At 36.1% G+C, this 17432-nt stretch overlaps 4 protein-coding genes across 13 annotated transcripts; 3 read left to right on the top strand and 1 right to left on the bottom strand.

Moving 5' to 3' along the window:
- The first annotated feature begins 911 nt into the window (after window positions 1–911).
- Window positions 912–7215, top strand: LOC103325752 (GTP-binding protein-like protein). 2 transcript variants are annotated; one of them, XM_089048887.1, is made up of 12 exons: window positions 912–1195; window positions 1611–1799; window positions 1913–1966; window positions 2969–3079; window positions 3771–3833; window positions 3962–4216; window positions 4399–4545; window positions 4645–4672; window positions 4956–5026; window positions 6353–6412; window positions 6643–6748; window positions 6844–7215. In XM_089048887.1, exons 1-11 carry the CDS (start codon window positions 983–985, stop codon window positions 6709–6711), a joined length of 1260 nt encoding a protein of 419 aa, XP_088905013.1. In that variant the 5' UTR covers window positions 912–982; the 3' UTR covers window positions 6712–6748; window positions 6844–7215. The 2 variants fall into 2 exon arrangements, with proteins under 2 accessions (XP_088905013.1, XP_088905012.1); XM_089048886.1 differs by having other exon boundaries at window positions 913–1195; window positions 6643–7215.
- Window positions 7216–9032: 1817 nt separating this feature from the next.
- LOC103325678 (SAUR-like auxin-responsive protein family) lies at window positions 9033–9701 on the top strand. Its single transcript, XM_008227857.2, has one exon. The coding sequence runs from the start codon at window positions 9104–9106 to the stop codon at window positions 9506–9508; it is 405 nt and encodes a 134-aa protein (XP_008226079.1). The 5' UTR covers window positions 9033–9103; the 3' UTR covers window positions 9509–9701.
- Window positions 9702–10219: 518 nt separating this feature from the next.
- LOC103325677 (F-box/kelch-repeat protein At3g06240-like) lies at window positions 10220–12548 on the top strand. Of its 9 annotated transcripts, none has more exons than XM_089048554.1 (5): window positions 10220–10436; window positions 10561–10654; window positions 10842–10896; window positions 10984–11061; window positions 11184–12548. In XM_089048554.1, exon 5 carries the CDS (start codon window positions 11234–11236, stop codon window positions 12401–12403), a length of 1170 nt encoding a protein of 389 aa, XP_088904680.1. In that variant the 5' UTR covers window positions 10220–10436; window positions 10561–10654; window positions 10842–10896; window positions 10984–11061; window positions 11184–11233; the 3' UTR covers window positions 12404–12548. The 9 variants fall into 9 exon arrangements, with proteins under 9 accessions (XP_088904680.1, XP_088904677.1, XP_088904678.1 ...); XM_089048551.1 differs by having other exon boundaries at window positions 10781–10896; XM_089048552.1 differs by having other exon boundaries at window positions 10781–10896; window positions 10984–11081.
- A 2321-nt stretch (window positions 12549–14869) lies between these two features.
- Window positions 14870–16618, bottom strand: LOC148918687 (uncharacterized). Its single transcript, XM_089048681.1, has 2 exons — window positions 16491–16618; window positions 14870–16169 (listed from the first exon to the last, which is right to left on the bottom strand). The coding sequence occupies exon 2, from the start codon at window positions 16064–16066 to the stop codon at window positions 14870–14872; it is 1197 nt and encodes a 398-aa protein (XP_088904807.1). The 5' UTR covers window positions 16067–16169; window positions 16491–16618.
- Between the last annotated feature and the right edge of the window lie 814 nt (window positions 16619–17432).

Genomic DNA, 17432 nt, shown 5'->3' with positions numbered 1-17432 from the left:
AAGTTGTTCTTGCCTTCGGGCTTGTCAGGGCTTGGTGGAGCCCACGCCTTACCTGGGCTGTTTTGTACCGCTGGAACTGCATTTCTTAGTCTGGACACCTTTTACCGTGACTCTATCTGCTGGAAGTGCTCTTAAAAGACAAAAAAAGGGCAGAGAGTGGTAGTGGAAATGCTCTTTTTCTTTTCTTTTTTTTTTTTTTCTGGTTTTGTTGTATGCCCACAATTATGGGAGGGTGATGGTGGTGGCTTGCTTTGTATGCAAATAGAAAAAGGCAGGGTTGAAAAGGAGATGCATCTATCTATCTGTCTCTTTTTCTTCCTTTTCCTTTTCTTTTTCATTGATTGGTTTTGTAGCATTCTTAATTTATATGGACTAAAGTAGAGATGAGGTGAGACATGCATCATCACAAGGACACCCATAATTGGAATTATTGTATGTTTAGGTATTGTAATGAACATTGAAATATAATAAAATAAAGAGCAATGTTGATTAGAATAAAAATGAATGGAATAGGAAGAGTTTGGAAGTAAAGGAATGTGATTTTGAAAACTAAAAACAAATATAACATCCTCTTGTTTGGATATTCATGTGCACTATTGTGACGTGATAATAGTGACTTAAATTGTTATGATTTGTACATAAAAAGTAAGATAATGTGCTCAAAAAATACCGTTACAGCTTAATAATTTAAGTATTAGAGTGAACAAAGAGAAGTGTGGTGTTTAAACAAAAAATCTCTTCTTTTGTTTTTTTGGGGCATACTCTAAAACCCAATTTTTGTAAGGTCAAAATAATAGGAATTCGACCCCCCACCCCCCAAAAAAAATTTTAATAGGCAAAAAGAAGAGATATAAAAGATAAATAAAAAATATCAATTTCCCTCTTATTATGTATACACACGTTTCCCAGCAAACAGATAAATTGAACTAAGCCTTGCTCTCTCTCTCTCTCTCTCTGGTTCTGTGGTTCTTTCGAAGCTCCAATGGCTCGTATAACATTATGCAGTCAGCTACTTCCATCTCTCCTTGTTCCAGTGAGGCAGAGGAACCATTATCAGTTGATGGGAGTCATAGGGACTGGTTTAAGCAGAGGGCGGCGCTTCTCTGCTGCGTCCTCATCCAAGATAAGCATGAGCCTCAAAGCCGGCATCGTTGGCCTCCCTAATGTCGGGAAGTCCACTCTTTTCAATGCCGTTGTATGTCCTACAAACCCTTTGTCTCTCTGTTTGGTTGCTTAAATAATACAAGCAGGGATACTGATATTTCCATTTGAATTTGATATGTTTATCTGTTTGTTTGTGCTTACTTATCTATCTTTTTCACTTGCAACTCAAATTGGGGATTGCAATGGAAGGATGATCAGGAACTGGACTGATGCATCATGTAGAATTGTAGTGAACTGCATGAATTATGTTGAAGGAACACTCAGCTTATCTTAGTGCACATTCTGATTTTAAGACAAAAATATCATATTTTTATTTTGTGACAGCATACTTTGCACCAGTAGCTATATACCCATAATGGTTGTTATATTGTGAATCTGGATTTCTACCTCCTATACTGTTATAAGTAATACATAGTTTTTATATTAAAAAGATTTTGCGAGTGTAGGTTGAGAATGGTAAGGCTCAAGCTGCCAATTTTCCATTTTGCACAATAGAGCCGAATGTAGGAATTGTCGCAGTTCCAGATCCACGTCTCAATGTACTTTCTGATCTCAGCAAATCTCAGCGAGCAGTCCCAGCATCTATAGAACTTGTAGATATTGCTGGCCTTGTCAAGGGTGCCAGTCAAGGGGAGGTAACACTGCCTGGTTAATTATTTATTCTTCTTTTACCGTTTTCATTTTTAAGTTCCGTTGCAAATATGTTAGAATGCCTCAGCTGAAATTTTCTTATTTTCATTACTTTCAGGGGTTAGGGAATAAATTTTTATCAAATATTCGCGAAGTGGACTCCATACTTCAGGTTTCTATCCATTAATTTATGCTTGTGTTCATGTGCAATTACCATCTTTTTCTCGTTACTCAAAATCCTGTTTTCCTTAATGGATAAATCCTGTTTTCCTTAATGGATTCTTTTGTTATGTTACTTAATATTTGTTTGTGTGTGTGTGTGTGTGTGTGTGTGTGAGAGAGAGAGAGAGAGAGAGAGGTAGGTTAGTTGCTCATTGAGAAGGGGCCATTTTGCACTGATTTCTTAAACTCATGGCAGATGACAATAGAAAGTTTGTGAACATGTGACATGCTGGTGCATTTTAGTGCGAGCTAGAATCTTATTTGGTTAGGATGAGAAAGAAAACTAAGTCGGGACCTGAACCTGACTGCATAATCACAAGCAACAGTTAAATCTTTTGTGCATTTGTATTTTATTTTTTGTGGAAGCTTGCTTATTCTTTAGTTTTCCTTTTTATTATTGTTTTTATCTGCTTGACTGATCAGGCTTCTCTGTGGTACTGCAAAATTTGTTTATTTTAATAAAATGCTCTTTGCACATAACGAAAAACATTTAACTAAGCTTGACTAAAGATGCTATTGTTTAGAGGTTTTGAAGCAACACCACCCCTCCCCCCCTCTCTCTTTCCAAATTTTGAATCACAAATAAACTGTTTTGCGTTCTTTTTATTGGAGTTTGGAGCACAGCTTCACCTCTATGTTTAATTAATAATATTGATCATTATATGCCTTGTGTCAGTTGGACAGTGCATTATGAGGTCTCTAGATAAGTGTTTGAGGACTCTCCTTTTCCAGTGCGATGGATACTGCTTTTATAAAAGAAAATGTCATATGAATTTAATTTTTTTGTTAAAATGGACCATTGGAATGTAAAATCTTTTATAGTCTGAATTTAGAGTGGAGAGAAGAAGCAAATTATGAAAATCCTTCATATCTGTTTATTAAGTATACATAGTGCTTTTCATCATTACTTCTTTAGATCTACATATTATTGGCCCGTTGATTGTTGTTTCAGGTTGTTCGCTGTTTTGAAGATAATGATGTTGTTCATGTGAATGGGAAAGTTGATCCTAAGGCTGATATTGATGTCATCAACCTAGAGCTTATTTTCTCAGATCTGGACCAGGTTTGCTAATTAACATTGTTCTATTACTCACTTACCATCTTTCTATCACAACCTGGAGCTCATTTACCTAGTTTTTTCTTCTTCTCTTGAAAAAAAAAATTTACCTAGTTTTCGTGCTGTTGTGGATCCTGATTCATTGTCTGCTTTGGAGGTGTGGATTGATCCCACATCCTGACTGAGAACTTTCTGGATTCTTTGCTTTTATGATAATTAGTTGGTCTTTTAGCTTTACTCTGCTTTGAAATAGGTAGTATATTTTTCAATCCAATTGATTTGAAATTTGACTTACATAATGGCCACCAGGCCTGGTAATTGATTCATGAGGTTGTCAATTGAAAATTTATGAGAAGTGGTTTAGGTGGTGAACTATCACAGTGCCTTATCCTAGCTGTACAGATAAGACGACCCTCTACAGATATATATGTTTTATGCAAACTATACTTTTCAAATGCGCAGCCATTTTATGGTTCAAAGTTGATGATGTACCTATTTTTTTTTTTATGTGCACTTTTTTGCTTCTAGCTACACTTCCTTGTCCTAAAATCTATAATCTCTCTCTCCCTTCTTCTTTTTTTTTTTTTTTCTTTCTAGGACTATTCTATATCTGTTATTTGTTTTTAAGATATAATAGCAGCTTTGTAGGATGGAATGAGCTGATTGAACTAAATTGTATTATTCACAAGAAGTGCAGATTGAGAAGAGAGTGGAGAAGCTGAAAAAAGGAAAGGCAAAAGACTCACAAACCAAAGTTAAGGTATAGTACTATCCACTGCTCTCTTACTGTACAGTGCATAAGTATGTGCTAACATCTCACTCTTTCCCTTCAATTTTTTTCTCCTTCATTAAGTATAAAATGATACACACAAAGTCTTTTGATTTCAGGAGGAAGCAGAAAGGTCTTCCTTAGAAAAAATTCAGCATGCACTATTGGATGGGAAACCAGCAAGATCAGTCGCTTTAACAGATTTGGAAAAGGATGCTGTAAAGCATCTTTGCTTGCTTACAATGAAACCGGTTATATATGTTGCTAATGTTGCAGAATCTGATCTAGCTGAACCTGGACATAATCCTCACGTCAAAGAAGTGATGAATATTGCTCCTGAGTTGCAATCTGGAGTAGTGACGATTTCAGCACAGGTTTGGGAATACATCAGAACAGAAGTATTAATTATAGTTTGAAATTGAGACAATTTTCACAGCTTGTGCCTGCCTCTCTGCTTGTAATGTTTGATGGGGATTAATGCAACCTTGTTCGAGACTAGCAGATTTGTGTTCCTACTGTTTTTGTTTGCCTTAGTTATGGAAGTTTGCACCTGCAGGTCGAGTCTGAGCTTACGGAACTACCATATGAAGAAAGAACAGAATTTTTGGAATCTCTTGGTGTTAGTGAAAGTGGTCTTGGGAACCTTATCAGAGCAACATATGGCGTCTTGGGGCTCCGTACTTACTTTACGTCTGGAGAGAAGGTGAGAAGGATGAGTTTGTGAACTCTTTTGGATGTTGTATATGTGTGTGTACATATATATTCCATTTGTTTTAAAAGATTGTTCCTATGTTGTACACAGGAAACAAAAGCATGGACCATACTTGCAGGTGAGCTTTGGTTATGCTGAATGTAAATTGTGTATTATACTACCGAGATGGTAAAATACCTCTGAGTGGACCTTGAAATGCTTCAAGCAAGTGCTAACATAGGCTATGCTGTTCTTTATATCATAATTGGGAACTTGTTTATGTGGAATTTGTTTTACTGATGGTCGTAGGTGAGAAGAATTTAGGTCCAAACAGAAGTAAACTTAGATAGGTTAGGAAGTATGATGGACTACTTGTTCATCATATCATGTTGTTCTCTGATTCTTGTTCTGTGTTGATCTAGGAATGACTGCACCTCAAGCTGCTGGGGTCATCCACTCTGACTTTGAGAAAGGTTTCATTCGAGCTGAGACAGTAAGCATCATAAACAGAACTTCTAATTCTCTTTATAACTGGTTATATTAGTTTTGTATGGGGTGATATAATATATTTTTTTATGAGAAGATGGGATAAAACTGATATTCAGGAAACTGTGCTCAATGCAACTCTGTTAATCATGGAGTTTTTGTCCTGGTTCTTATCCACTTTAAAAATATTGATATAAAATACAGTGAAAAACTTTCCAGTGGTTGCATTAGGGGTTGAAATAATTCAATTATTTGATTTTCTTGTTTGCCCCTCTCCGTGTGTATTTGACTAATTGGGTTTTCTGTAAAAAAAAAATATATAAAAAGTTTATTAAGAATAAGAAAAAATAAAAGAAACTTAAAAAGATTGAAAAAGATTCAAGAACCTTTGCAAGGGTATCTTTCCTCTTCTTTAAATGGGTCTCCTAATATGCATAAATATTTTTCTTTTTAAAGACAACTAGAATTTTAAAATTGTGAATGGAGCTCTGCTTCCTTAAACTGAAAACTCATCAATACCTGAAATAGGTTATGGTTTTCTTTGCACAGTGAAATGCATAATTTTGTGCATGGTTCCTCACAATATAAGGTTTCTTTACAAATTTTCCTTTTTTTTTTCCCCTTTTTATTTATTTTTTATACCTATTAATTTCATGATAGTTTTTTAACATGCATAGCATATGTACCAAAGTACCATTATTTTTCCTCATCACTAGATTTAATCTGCAATATACTTTCCGTGAGACCGAATTCCTGGCTGTTCTCAGCCCTGCAACCCCAAGCATCTTGTTGAAGAACTATATGGTCACAACAAAATGAGCCCTCGACATATAAAGTATAAATGTTAAAAGGATTGTAAAAGTATTCGATACTCTTTTCATGATGCCTTGGGCACACTGTACCCCAGTGACTACACTAAATTGTCTCTTTTCCATTATAGATGATAACGTGCCTCACATGAGAGCATGAATTGCATCATCTTTGGCAGTTAAAGTGCCTTGACGATACTCTGTGGAGGAGCACTCACTTTGACATGTTATTGGCAATAGCTATTTTATTGGATTAAACAATTGATTTTAATTACTTCAATAGAAGTGAGCTTTAAACGACCCAGTTCTATATAAGTTCTGTTCAATATTCAAGACAGTGTCTACCTGTTAATATCGTAAACTCATTCATCTAAAACCAATGAAAATGATGGAGTGCTAATTTTATATTTTCTGTATGAGATGTAAATAACTATTAAAACATTTTAGCTATTTATTGAAGTATTTAATAATGTTACTGGAACTAAAGCATTTCATAATAACTTCTTCTGTCCTTTTATTGTTAGGTGTCTTATGATGATTTTGTTGCTGCTGGTTCACTTGCTGCAGCAAGGGAAAGAGGAGTTGTAAGTTGGCTGCCTTGTTATTAGCTATAATTGTCTTGTTAACCAGTAGCATCACATATAAATGCTGTCCACCTTTGGTCAAGAATCAAGATTACAGAACGACTGTTATATAGAATTGGATCTTTTTTATTAAGTTCTTTTTATCTGAACAAACAGAGGGAAAAAGTCTCATTTCCTTTAATATCATTCTAGATCAAGCTGATTCACCCAAGCTACCTTGATGTTTGCAGTTGAGATCTGAGGGCAAAGAATACATTGTACAAGAAGGAGATGTCATGCTGTTTCGTTTTAACGTATAAAAGCTCATATGGAAGCAGCTTATCTTCCCAATTGAGGGTAACAATTAGATGTAGCTTTCTTCACAAGATGGACATTGATTTACATGCAAGTCCTGAATTTGGAATGATGAAGTATTCTTTTGTTATACGCAGAGAATACTATAAATTTTGCTTGAAGAGTAAATAGCTCAATTGATTGCTGATTCAATGGAAGCTTGATTTTGAAATTCCACAGAAATTAAACGAAAAGAGGGTGAACCAAAATTTAAAGACTTTTCTCTATTGTGGTGGCATCACTGTATTTGTAACCTTTTTAGGTGATTTCGAAAATGCTTGTAGGCAGTTTTCAAGTATTATACTCAAGTTAAAATTTGTTTGTGTTGTACATTCTTGTCATGCTTCGTGTTGTATTTATAGGCAGCGTATGCAATATTGTATTCTTAAGAACAACCTCATGTTCAAGTCCTGTATGATTTCACAGGAGTGCTCATGATGTTGTAAGAAAAACAAACTCTTTTTTCTCTTTTCTTTTTCTTGATATTAAAATGCAATAAAATCACAAGCTCCAATTGAATATTATTGGCAACAAGGGGCAACTGTACTGCAATTAACCTTAAGTTGCACGCAACAAAGATCAGATGTCTCTGTCTACAACTAAGAGAAGTTTGTCTTGATTTTGGTTGCAATGGGACAAGGATTTAATCATGTTGGCATAAAACAGAGACAGGATTTTATCACTTGGTCCTGTTTCAATAATCAATACTTCAATTATGCGATAGAATTGATAGATGATGCTTTTGCTTCTAAGCAAGTGAAGATCCCTTTCTGCTATTTATTTGGAACAGGAGGCTGGAGAAAATGGTCCATTGTTCTCCAAACACACACCCTTAGCAGCATTTGCTTGCTGTGGCCAGGTCCCACTTGTGTTAATTATTTGATTATGATCAAGCGGTTTTTAACAGATGACAGATTTTTACATGACACGATAACACGACTTTAAGTAATCATGATTTTTACATGACACGTTAACCAATAAATGGTTCATATTCGCGTGAGGAGAGAGGTAGGAACAAAAAATTCATGCACTGATGGAAGTTTTTCTCCGTATTTAGGTTTAATACGACTAATCTAAAAATGACACCTATGAATTTTGGTGCTGATTTACTTAGTACAAATTACATGTATCTCAAATCAACACAAGCATGACATGTCATTTGAAATAGGAGAAGAAAATGCATAGTCATTTCAGCCGTGTGATAAGATGTTCAACAAATAGTGTGTGGCTGAGCATGTTTTTGGTGTTTGTCAACAACCAGAAATGTTGGCAGCCAGCTAGATTAGAAAATGATTGCACCGCTGCATTTCTCACTTATAATCAACACAAGCTTCCTGATAAGTATTATCAACTTACTAATCCATCAATTAACTCTTTGTCCATCTTAAATTCATTATTAACACTAAGGGTCCCATGAAATGATCAATATTCTAACTTCATTCCTCGCATAATTAATTGATTATAAAACACCAAAACCTTTAAAATCATTGAAGTTGGTGATAACCACTCTTAATTAGGAGTTAACAAGGATGAATGGAGTATCAAGCCAATTATTCATTGAGCTTCTTATATTGTTGTTCAGTTCTTCTTGCCGAGTCAGCTATAAAGTATAGAAGTTGTTAGCTTTTGAACTGACTAACTGAGGTGATGCTTGATTAACACTTAACCTCCTCAGCCTACTTGAGTTTGCAGCACTTCTCATTTTGTTGGCAAAGACTAAACACACTTGAATTTATTTACAGATAAGGCAACCAACTTAGCCACATGCTGCAACAGTTTTTGGGTGCCTAGCTACAGTAAGCTAGTATTTGGCCAAGTATATCTACCTATGGATTTTGCCAAGGACACGCGTTCACGTACGAGTGGGTGGTTCCAAGCAGTTGATGCATTGTAATCGCCACCCACTCGTGCGTGTGCAACTGACCCTAGCATTGCTCATCTACCTATAGATATGAAAACAAAAGGCATTAGGCTTCTAGCTAGTATCCGAGTGCTACATATGCTTCGGTGCCTTGACTAGGAGAATAGCTACTAGCTAGTGGCAACACTTGTGAATGCTTGTCTGTCTGCTGTACCTGTGTATGTGAAAAAGATGACTTGTTTATGTCACTAAAAAATGTTCGGTTGCAGACTCATAGACCCCACAATTTTTCTAGCACCGGAAAACAACGACTGTGCACCCACCCAACCCAATCCTCACATCTTAAAACACACTTTACATATCTGATTTTCTCATGAGTATGTGTCAAGCCTTCTATATATCTCAATCACCTTAGTTTCCACACCAGAAATTATCTCTCCCCTCTCTCTCTCTCTCTCTCTCTCTCTCTCTGATCTCAAAAGATAAGGCTTTTAAGGATGAAGAAAATCAATTTTTTGCTTAGGAAGTGCAAGAGCTTGTCAAGGCAGCTAGGGAGATCTTCATCATACAGTAGCCTAAGGTCCAAATCCACAAGAGAAGATTTATGGGTTGGCCATGGAGACAAAATGCATGAAATTGATCATCACCACCAAACTATAATCTTTGTGGGAAGCACAAGAAAGCGCTATGTCATTAGTTCCAAGTACCTCAACCATCCTTTGTTGAATGCTTTAATAGACAAGTCCTCAAAGCAAAAGCAAGGAGGAGAAGCAGAAGATATCTTGGTCAACTGTGAGGTGGTTCTCTTTGACCACTTGATATGGATGCTAGAGAATGCTGCTGATCCAAGCTTTGGTGCTTCAGAGTCCTTGGAGGAACTGGCTGCTCTCTATGTGTTCTGACAAGTCTGGTGGTTGTGTTTGATGATCTGCTAATTCAAAGCTGATAGGGAAATATATATCATGCTCTAGGTTGAGGCCACAGCACCTTGAAACCTGTAATATATCATTCTTGTTACTATTGATTCCGTTCAATTCTTTTTTTATTTTTTGGTTCTAACCCTTTGTGTTTAATTTGATGGATCATGTTTTGTAATTATCATGGCCTTGTTCTATGAATATTCTTGATATTCTCTCAGATAAGTAAATAAATGTCCCAAAGGGTCTATTTGAATTCAGAATAAACATGTTATTTGGAAAGCCTACTGATAATTCCAATTTTCTCAGCTCTTGCCACGAGATAATGCACTTACAACAAAACTATGCTATCACAATGAGCTAGCCACAACAATCAGGTGTCGAACTTAAAGACGTATCAAGTTCGATTTTCCTTTTCTCATTTATGACAAAAACCTATATCGTAACTGTTAAACTAATAGAAACCTCCATCACATTAAAAATTAACTATTCATCCAAATTATTGGATAATATAGAAAGAATATTCGTATTCAAGACATCTTCCAAAATTGAGAAACGAAGTACCACTAAACAGGTTTTTGGTTTGGTACACTAAAATTACTTTCAAGTAGTTAGCGTATTGGGCCATGCTAAGCGCACAATACAAGGTCCAAACCCAGCATTATACAAACAGGCCAGCATTTTAGTTCTTATTGGGTCATGAAACAGGCTAGCTCAGGACCGCAAAATTTGTGGAAGATGAAGATCAATGTGAGAATATAATCTGATGTTTCCTTAGTCAAAAGCTTCTAGCCGAGTGAGCCTATAAATAAGCAACTTAAATGCGAAAACAATGAAATTATGCTGCTCCTGATCGGCCGACGAGAGCCACCCTTCGTGGGATTTGAAGTTCTTGAAGGAGCCTATGCATGGGGTTAGCCTAATCTGCTTTTTCCATTTGGAATTCAAGTTCTTCTGAAATTCAAAATCCTCTCTTTGTTCACTTCAATTTTACTTCTGTACATGGTTTTAATTTCTCTCTGGCTGCTACTAATTAGGGTAGAAGAAGGAACAATTCGAAGCGACCCAAGGTAGGAGAATAAGGGCAGTCAGTATCAGTGGACTCACTTCACCGCCCTCGTGTTTTTCTGGGTATTGTTTCGTTCTACTGGGACTCTTTTTTTGAGCCAACTTCTGCTTATTATTATTATTTTTTAAGAAAATGGATTGGTTTCATTATGTTTATGTGGGTTTTTAATTTCTAAAATATATGGGCAGGGAACGTTAGAAAGTTGCAGACCCATGTTGAGTTCTTGATTTAGAAATCAATTTTGTGCAGTATTTGCGGTGATGTTTACTTTTAATCTGAAGTGATGGCCAATTGTGAACATGGGGTAATTGCTTTTGTGATAAAAATGCCCCCCTTTAACAAAGATTTTTCATTTATGTAAAAAAGAGTTGACAATGTGAAAAATTTGCAGTTTATGATAAAAAGTGAAAACCTTTGGCTTGCATATGGGTAGATATTCAAAGAGATGATTATGCCTGAAGCAGAAAACGTGAGGGAATTATTTGTTGTGTATGGAACTCTTTTCTCATTTAAATCAAAAGCAGAAAATGTTAGTTATGGAAATCTGTTGATTTTGCTTACTAGTTGGCTTTTGGTGCAAACCGGATTTAGGTGGCTCAGAGTTGCTTATATCTGATATCTCAGTATCAAGGGAAGTAGGCATGCCAGACCTTTCACAGGATATCATTGCAGACATACTCTCTCGACTTCCTCTGAAGTCTGTGTGTCGATTCAGGTGCGTGTCAAAGTCATGGTTCAATCTTACCACCGAACCGCACTTCATCAACACCCATCTCAACCGGCACCGGAAGAAGCAGAAAATCATTCTCAGTTCTAATAATTCCCTATTCTCCTTGGACCCTGAAGCACCTATAGATGATGATATGTTACCCTTGGAGATTGATTTTCCACTTAAGAACCATCCCAACACTGAGTGGGTTCACATGTTTGGTTCCTGTAATGGTTTGGTCTGCATCATGCCTCAGCCAGAAGCCTTCTTTATATTCAATCCCACCACTAGAGAGTCCTTGAGAGTACCAGATTGCCCCATGCCAAGTCATATTTGTCCTCCAGAACCACAAGAAGTAATGTTTCATCATGCATATAGTTTTGGTTATGCTCCTTCAATCGATGATTACAAATTTGTCAAGGTTGCTTATGGATGCATGGTACTCATTTTTTCATTGAAAAGCAGTTCATGGAAAAGGGTTCAAGACTTTCCTTACAAACATTGTTTGGAGAAGTCAGGGACGACTCTCAATGGAGCTGTCCACTGGTTATGTAGACGCCTTGAAGTTGGAGGTACCTGTGTGATTGCTGCTTTTGATTTAGCACAGGAGAAGTTCTCAGACTTGCCGCCACCTGAATCTGTCACAGATTATAAGAGATTTACAACTGGTGTTTTGAGAGGGTGTCTTTGTTTACTACACCAGCACGATAGGCGACACTCATTTTGGATTATGAACAAGTACGGGGTGAAAGAGTCTTGGACTATGATTATGATAACCGACTCATATTCTTCTATTTCTTTGAAGCCATTATGTTACTGGAAGGATACCAAGATATTACTGGCAAGGAGTTGGAAACAATTACTACTTTGCAATCCAAATGATGGAACTTGCAAAAATTTCTTGGGAAATGGCCTTCCGGACAAATTCTGTGCTGATGTGTATGTGGAATGCCTCATCTCTCCGAACTTATGGTTCCGAAGGAACTCACGGTTGCGTTTAGCCCCGATTACAGTACTCTACACATTTCTACTTCTAGTGCACATGAACTACTTGCTTCTTGTAACTGAGTTGAGCAAGTTTCTGACCAAAAAAAGCAACTGAGTTAAGTCTAGGTCTTGTGGTTTATGAAGTTGTTCCTTGACATCCTTGTGTCTCTGACCTTCACTTAGTTTGAATTAATTTGTAGTTGTTGAGGTTCAAGAATGACAGTGACTATTAAGCATAATTCAGTAAGGATTTTATTTCATTTGCTTTGGTTGCCAGGAAAATAGAAAAAGAGGCGCACACAATTACTTTTGCTGCCCCAAATTTCACTATGTTCTCACGTGGACATTTTTGCTTCTCATGCACTGTAATAATCCAAGGAAAGTTTAATTTCCTGGTGTAAGTAAACGAGCGATGCATTACTGAAATGGATCTTCTGCATGCAAACGGCAACATCAAGCTTTATGAATTGGACTTGTCTTCTTCAAATGCATGTGTGCATTTCTGAAGTGGATTTTATAACTCGCTTGAGCTCCTGTTCTGCTGCGCAAAACAGCTGCAATTCTAGCTTTCAGGATTTTGCAACGGATGAAGCACTCATGTGCATGAGACGAAATCCCACGTCGCCAAATTTGTTGACTAAACTTGTTCATCCTGGGGTACAGATTCGTGAGTATTTGCATATGATTAGAAATGTGAACTTGTTTATCTAACGGCTACAATAGAATTTAATGTTCTTATTTTTGAGAATTATATTTATGTAAAACATGGAGTTGTATTCCATATGGAATAAGGACTCTCGTGAGTCATCTATCAACTCTCTCCATGAGAACTAAGAAGTTTATGTGAACTGAAGGATTCAAGTATGCTATCCCAATATCTCTTGTATTAAAGAAAGAGTGTTGCTGAACGAACTCTAAAATTAATTGAGCACATTTTATAACTACATTATTTATAGAAATACTAATTTACCCTAATATAAAATGACTAAAAAAGATCTTTGTTTTGAGGTTGTGGAGATGTCTCTATTTTTTCTCTTGTAAATGTGTCCTTCCATTTTGGTAGACTGGATATAAGATTTAGGAAACTTGGTCCCACATGTAAATCTTGTTATAGTATTAGTAGGTTGATAGATTTCCATCTCTCCCCAATTTAATCCTTGCACGATTTGGTTGGTTAAATATACCATGTTAGGAGGTGGAGTTTACTCTGTTATTTTGTCAGATTGGAAAGCATATTTTCTGTTATTTCTTGGAAATTTTGTTTGGGTTAATAACACAAACACCCCTGGAAATTCTATTTGAGTTAATTACACAAAGTCCCCATGAAGTTTGACTTTGTTTGGCATGTAATATTAGTATAACCTCAAACAAACAAGCATTAGATGATAGTGAGAGAGCATGTGAATGGAAAATTGCTGCGCAATCCCATTTGAAATGAATGGGAGAAGAAAACTACTCCGTTGACCCCAATTTCTCGTCAATTTGATGAATCATTTATTGATCAACACTAGGGAAAATAACCCTAAATGACATGCCCAAATCTCATGTCTTTCTCTCAATTTTATCCCACGCTTGCCCTCTCATTCCGGTGGTTTCAGTGTGGTTTTGCTATGGTTGGTTAGGGGTTGTCTTCGTGCCCAAGAATAAGCCTCTTTCAGAATTTAAAAACTCTTCACTCTACCTTGGGTCAACATCCAATTCGATCGGGAAACGGCTGGAAAAGACCTCCAAAGTTTGGTGTTGTATGATAAGAGTGTATTAGGGTGTATTATGAGTACTTTTAGTAGTTAAATAGGGTTTACTTCGTTAATTTTATTTTTTGATTAAAATATTAGGGTATACATAGATTATACAGCGTACTCAGTTAATTTTAGGGTTTGTTTAGCAGCACTCTAAAAAAAAACCAAGTAGGATGTAATGCTCCTTTAGGGCTAGTTTGGAATTGCTTAAACTTCTTTGAAAATAATTAGTTTAAAGAAGTAGCTCTATGTTTGGTAAACAATATTTTTATAGTGTTGTTAGTACAAAAAGCAGTGTCAAAATTGTTTGGTAAAATTTAATATAAAATTGTTGTAAATGTGAATAATGACTAAAATAGACATGATGTAAAACTGTTGTAAATGTGAATAATGACTAAAATAGACATGATGTTGAAAGTGTTATACGCTAATCATATAGTGGTGGTGGTGGTGGTGGTGGATGACAGTTGTGGAGGTGGAGGTGGAGGTAGTGGTGGTGGAAGTTGAGGAAGAGGAGGTGGTAGTGATAGTGGTGGTGGCGATAGTGGTGGTGGCGGTTCCAGGATTCGAAAGCCGACCGGGCAAAATTTATGTAATAAACTCGACGGTACGAGTGAATTTCATTAATAAACATAAAAGATACACCTAGTCATGGAAGACGTAATGAGTCTTACCCTCAAATGCATCTAGATCCAACAACTCCTTGAGTTCAGTTTTTCGAATTAAGTTTAACTCATTACGGCACTTAGCAGAAGCACTAACAAAATTCACAATATTAGTTAGCATTAAAAAAAATCTCCATACAACTTTCACATCTTTAGCTGCGCCATTTAATGCTAATTTCAGCAAAACAATGCTAATTGCAAGCGATGAGCAAAACAATGCACATAATATGCATATGGACAATCTTCAAGAAACAATGCTTGTAATCCATTCCATGAACCACGCATATTACTAGCACCATCATACCTTTGACCACTCATGTTTTCCACTAGAATGCCTTTATTACCAAGCACTTTGCATATCTCTTTTTTAAGAGTCAAGGCATTAGTGTCTGCAACACTCACAATGTCGAAAAAATGCTCACGAATAAATCCTTGACCATCAACAAATCTTAGAATAATAGTCATTTGTTCTTTACCCGATTCATCAAGTGATTCATCAACAAGAATACAAAATTTGTTCATCCCAAGTTTTCTACAAATTGTCTTCCTCACCTTAGTAGCAAAAATATGCAAGATTTGTTTTTGTATGTCATTGGAAATATACTGAGCATTTTGAGGAGCCTTATCTAGGATAACTTTCTCAACTTCCATATTCATTCTTGCAAAACACTTTATGATTTCAACGAAATTGCCTCGATTAGATGAGCTAATAGATTCATCATGGCCTCGAAAAGCCAATGCTTGATTTGCTAGATACCTAATGCTCTCTATTGTGGTTGTAAGTCGCAATCGATTGTCTATCACTTGTTGATTTGATTGCTTTTCTACCACTTCTTCAATATGAGCATAAGGATTTTTTAAGCTAATCCACTTTTGCATAGAAAAATGATGTGGTGAATTTAGTTTGCCTACATGATGTTGAAATGCATAATGATTCCCACCAATTCTCTTCCAACTTTGAAACCCATCAACAGTAAAGGCCGGAAATGATTGAGCCATATCAAATAGGAAACCAGAAAAACAAAATGCCTTATTCTTAGCAACTGAATACTCAAGCCAAGAGAATTGGCCAAACCACTTTTTATTAAATCGACATAAGATTTTCCCTTCTGAGTGGCTTGGATAATCTTCTAACTCGGGTTGACATGGCCATAAAAGAATATATACTCTTCGCACATTATCTTGTTCATTCACTGAATATTTGCATATTAGACGACGTAATCCTGGATCACGTTCAAGATAATTGATATTAAAATCTTGATCATCATTAACTCTTTGACTCTCAACTCTTTCAACTTGAGGCTCAACAATGGGAGACTCGAGAAGATTTTGCTCATCACAAATTAGAGGAGTAGATAAAGAAGTGCTAGGCATCGTATTAGATGATGACCCACCATCATTCTTTTTCTTAAAAAAAGACAACAAGTTCTTTATTTTCTTGGGGTTCCGATTGTGATCCGACGTAATAAAAGATAACCTATAAATAATATGTACAAATTATTTTAGTCAAACATGTCAACAACAACAAAACTAATTATCATAATATAATCAATGCATTTAATCAAATATACCAACACAATACACAAATCAAACATCTCAACAATACCAACAACAAATTAAACATCATAACAATACCAACAACAAATTAAATATCTCAACAAAATTCCTAAAATCAAAGCCCTAATTAATTTCAACAAAATCTCCCAATTAGAATTCATTCCTAATTAAACCCTAGAATATTTTCTATTCAAATTAAAGAGCATAAGATAATTAAAATGAGAGAATGAGAGAAGAATACTTGTTGCCAAGAAGAGAAGTTGTTTCTGCAAAGAAGTTGAGAGTTGAGTTGATGGTGGGTGAAGGTTGAGCTTGAGATAGAAGAGGGAGGTGCTGATATTTTTCACAGTGAGTGAAGTTTCTGTTTGGTGGCTGTGAAGGCTGCAACACGCGGGATCAGATTTTAATTTTGGCTGTTGCACTTGCACTGCATACATTCTTTGTTTAAGTGGGCTTGTTTAAGTGAGTGGGCTAGTTGCCTTTGAATTGAATTTTTGGCTGGGCAAGTTACTTAGAATTTTTTTTTTGGTCAAAATTTTGGGCAGGCATGAGCCCAGCCACCCATAGCTAGAACCGCCCCTAGTAGTGGTGGTTGTGGTGAAGTTGGATATGGAGGTGAGGTGATGTCATTTTTAAAAATTAATAATAGTATTTTAGGAATTAAAAAAATTCATTAAAGGCAATCCCGATTGAGGCCTTAGAGCATCTACAAGGGAGATGTTAATACCAAACATCAAATTTAAATTTAATGGTTGATGTGGCAATTTGACATCTTACACAAATTTACACTCCACCCGATATGTCCAATTAAATTATTAATTTATTAAATTTTAGTGTTGATTTATTTTTAATTAAAAAGAAAAGAAAAGAAATAATAATAAAATATTCATTTGACATCTTGCTTTTGGGTTGTCAAAAATAGCATCTCAACCTCTAGCCTTCATTCCACATCAGCTTTGACACATCAGTTAGAGTGATGTGAGATGTTATTTCTAACTGTTAAATGTCTATGTGGCACTTTTGACACATATGTTGGAGATGCTCTTATAGTATCTCCAACAAACTCTCTATCCTATCATCCCTAACTACTTTGGCTAAAAAGAAGGAAAATCCTCCTTCAACAGACTCCCTACTTAGCTCTCTATTTTGGAGAACCAACTTTTGGCTCTCTACATCTAGCGAG

Source organism: Prunus mume, linkage group LG3, assembly GCF_029339155.1.
Source record: "Prunus mume cultivar Tortuosa linkage group LG3, ASM2933915v1, whole genome shotgun sequence".
Lineage (NCBI taxonomy): Eukaryota > Viridiplantae > Streptophyta > Magnoliopsida > Rosales > Rosaceae > Prunus > Prunus mume.
Note: the sequence above shows the minus strand (reverse complement) of the source record. Positions and strands in the feature narration are given on the sequence as shown.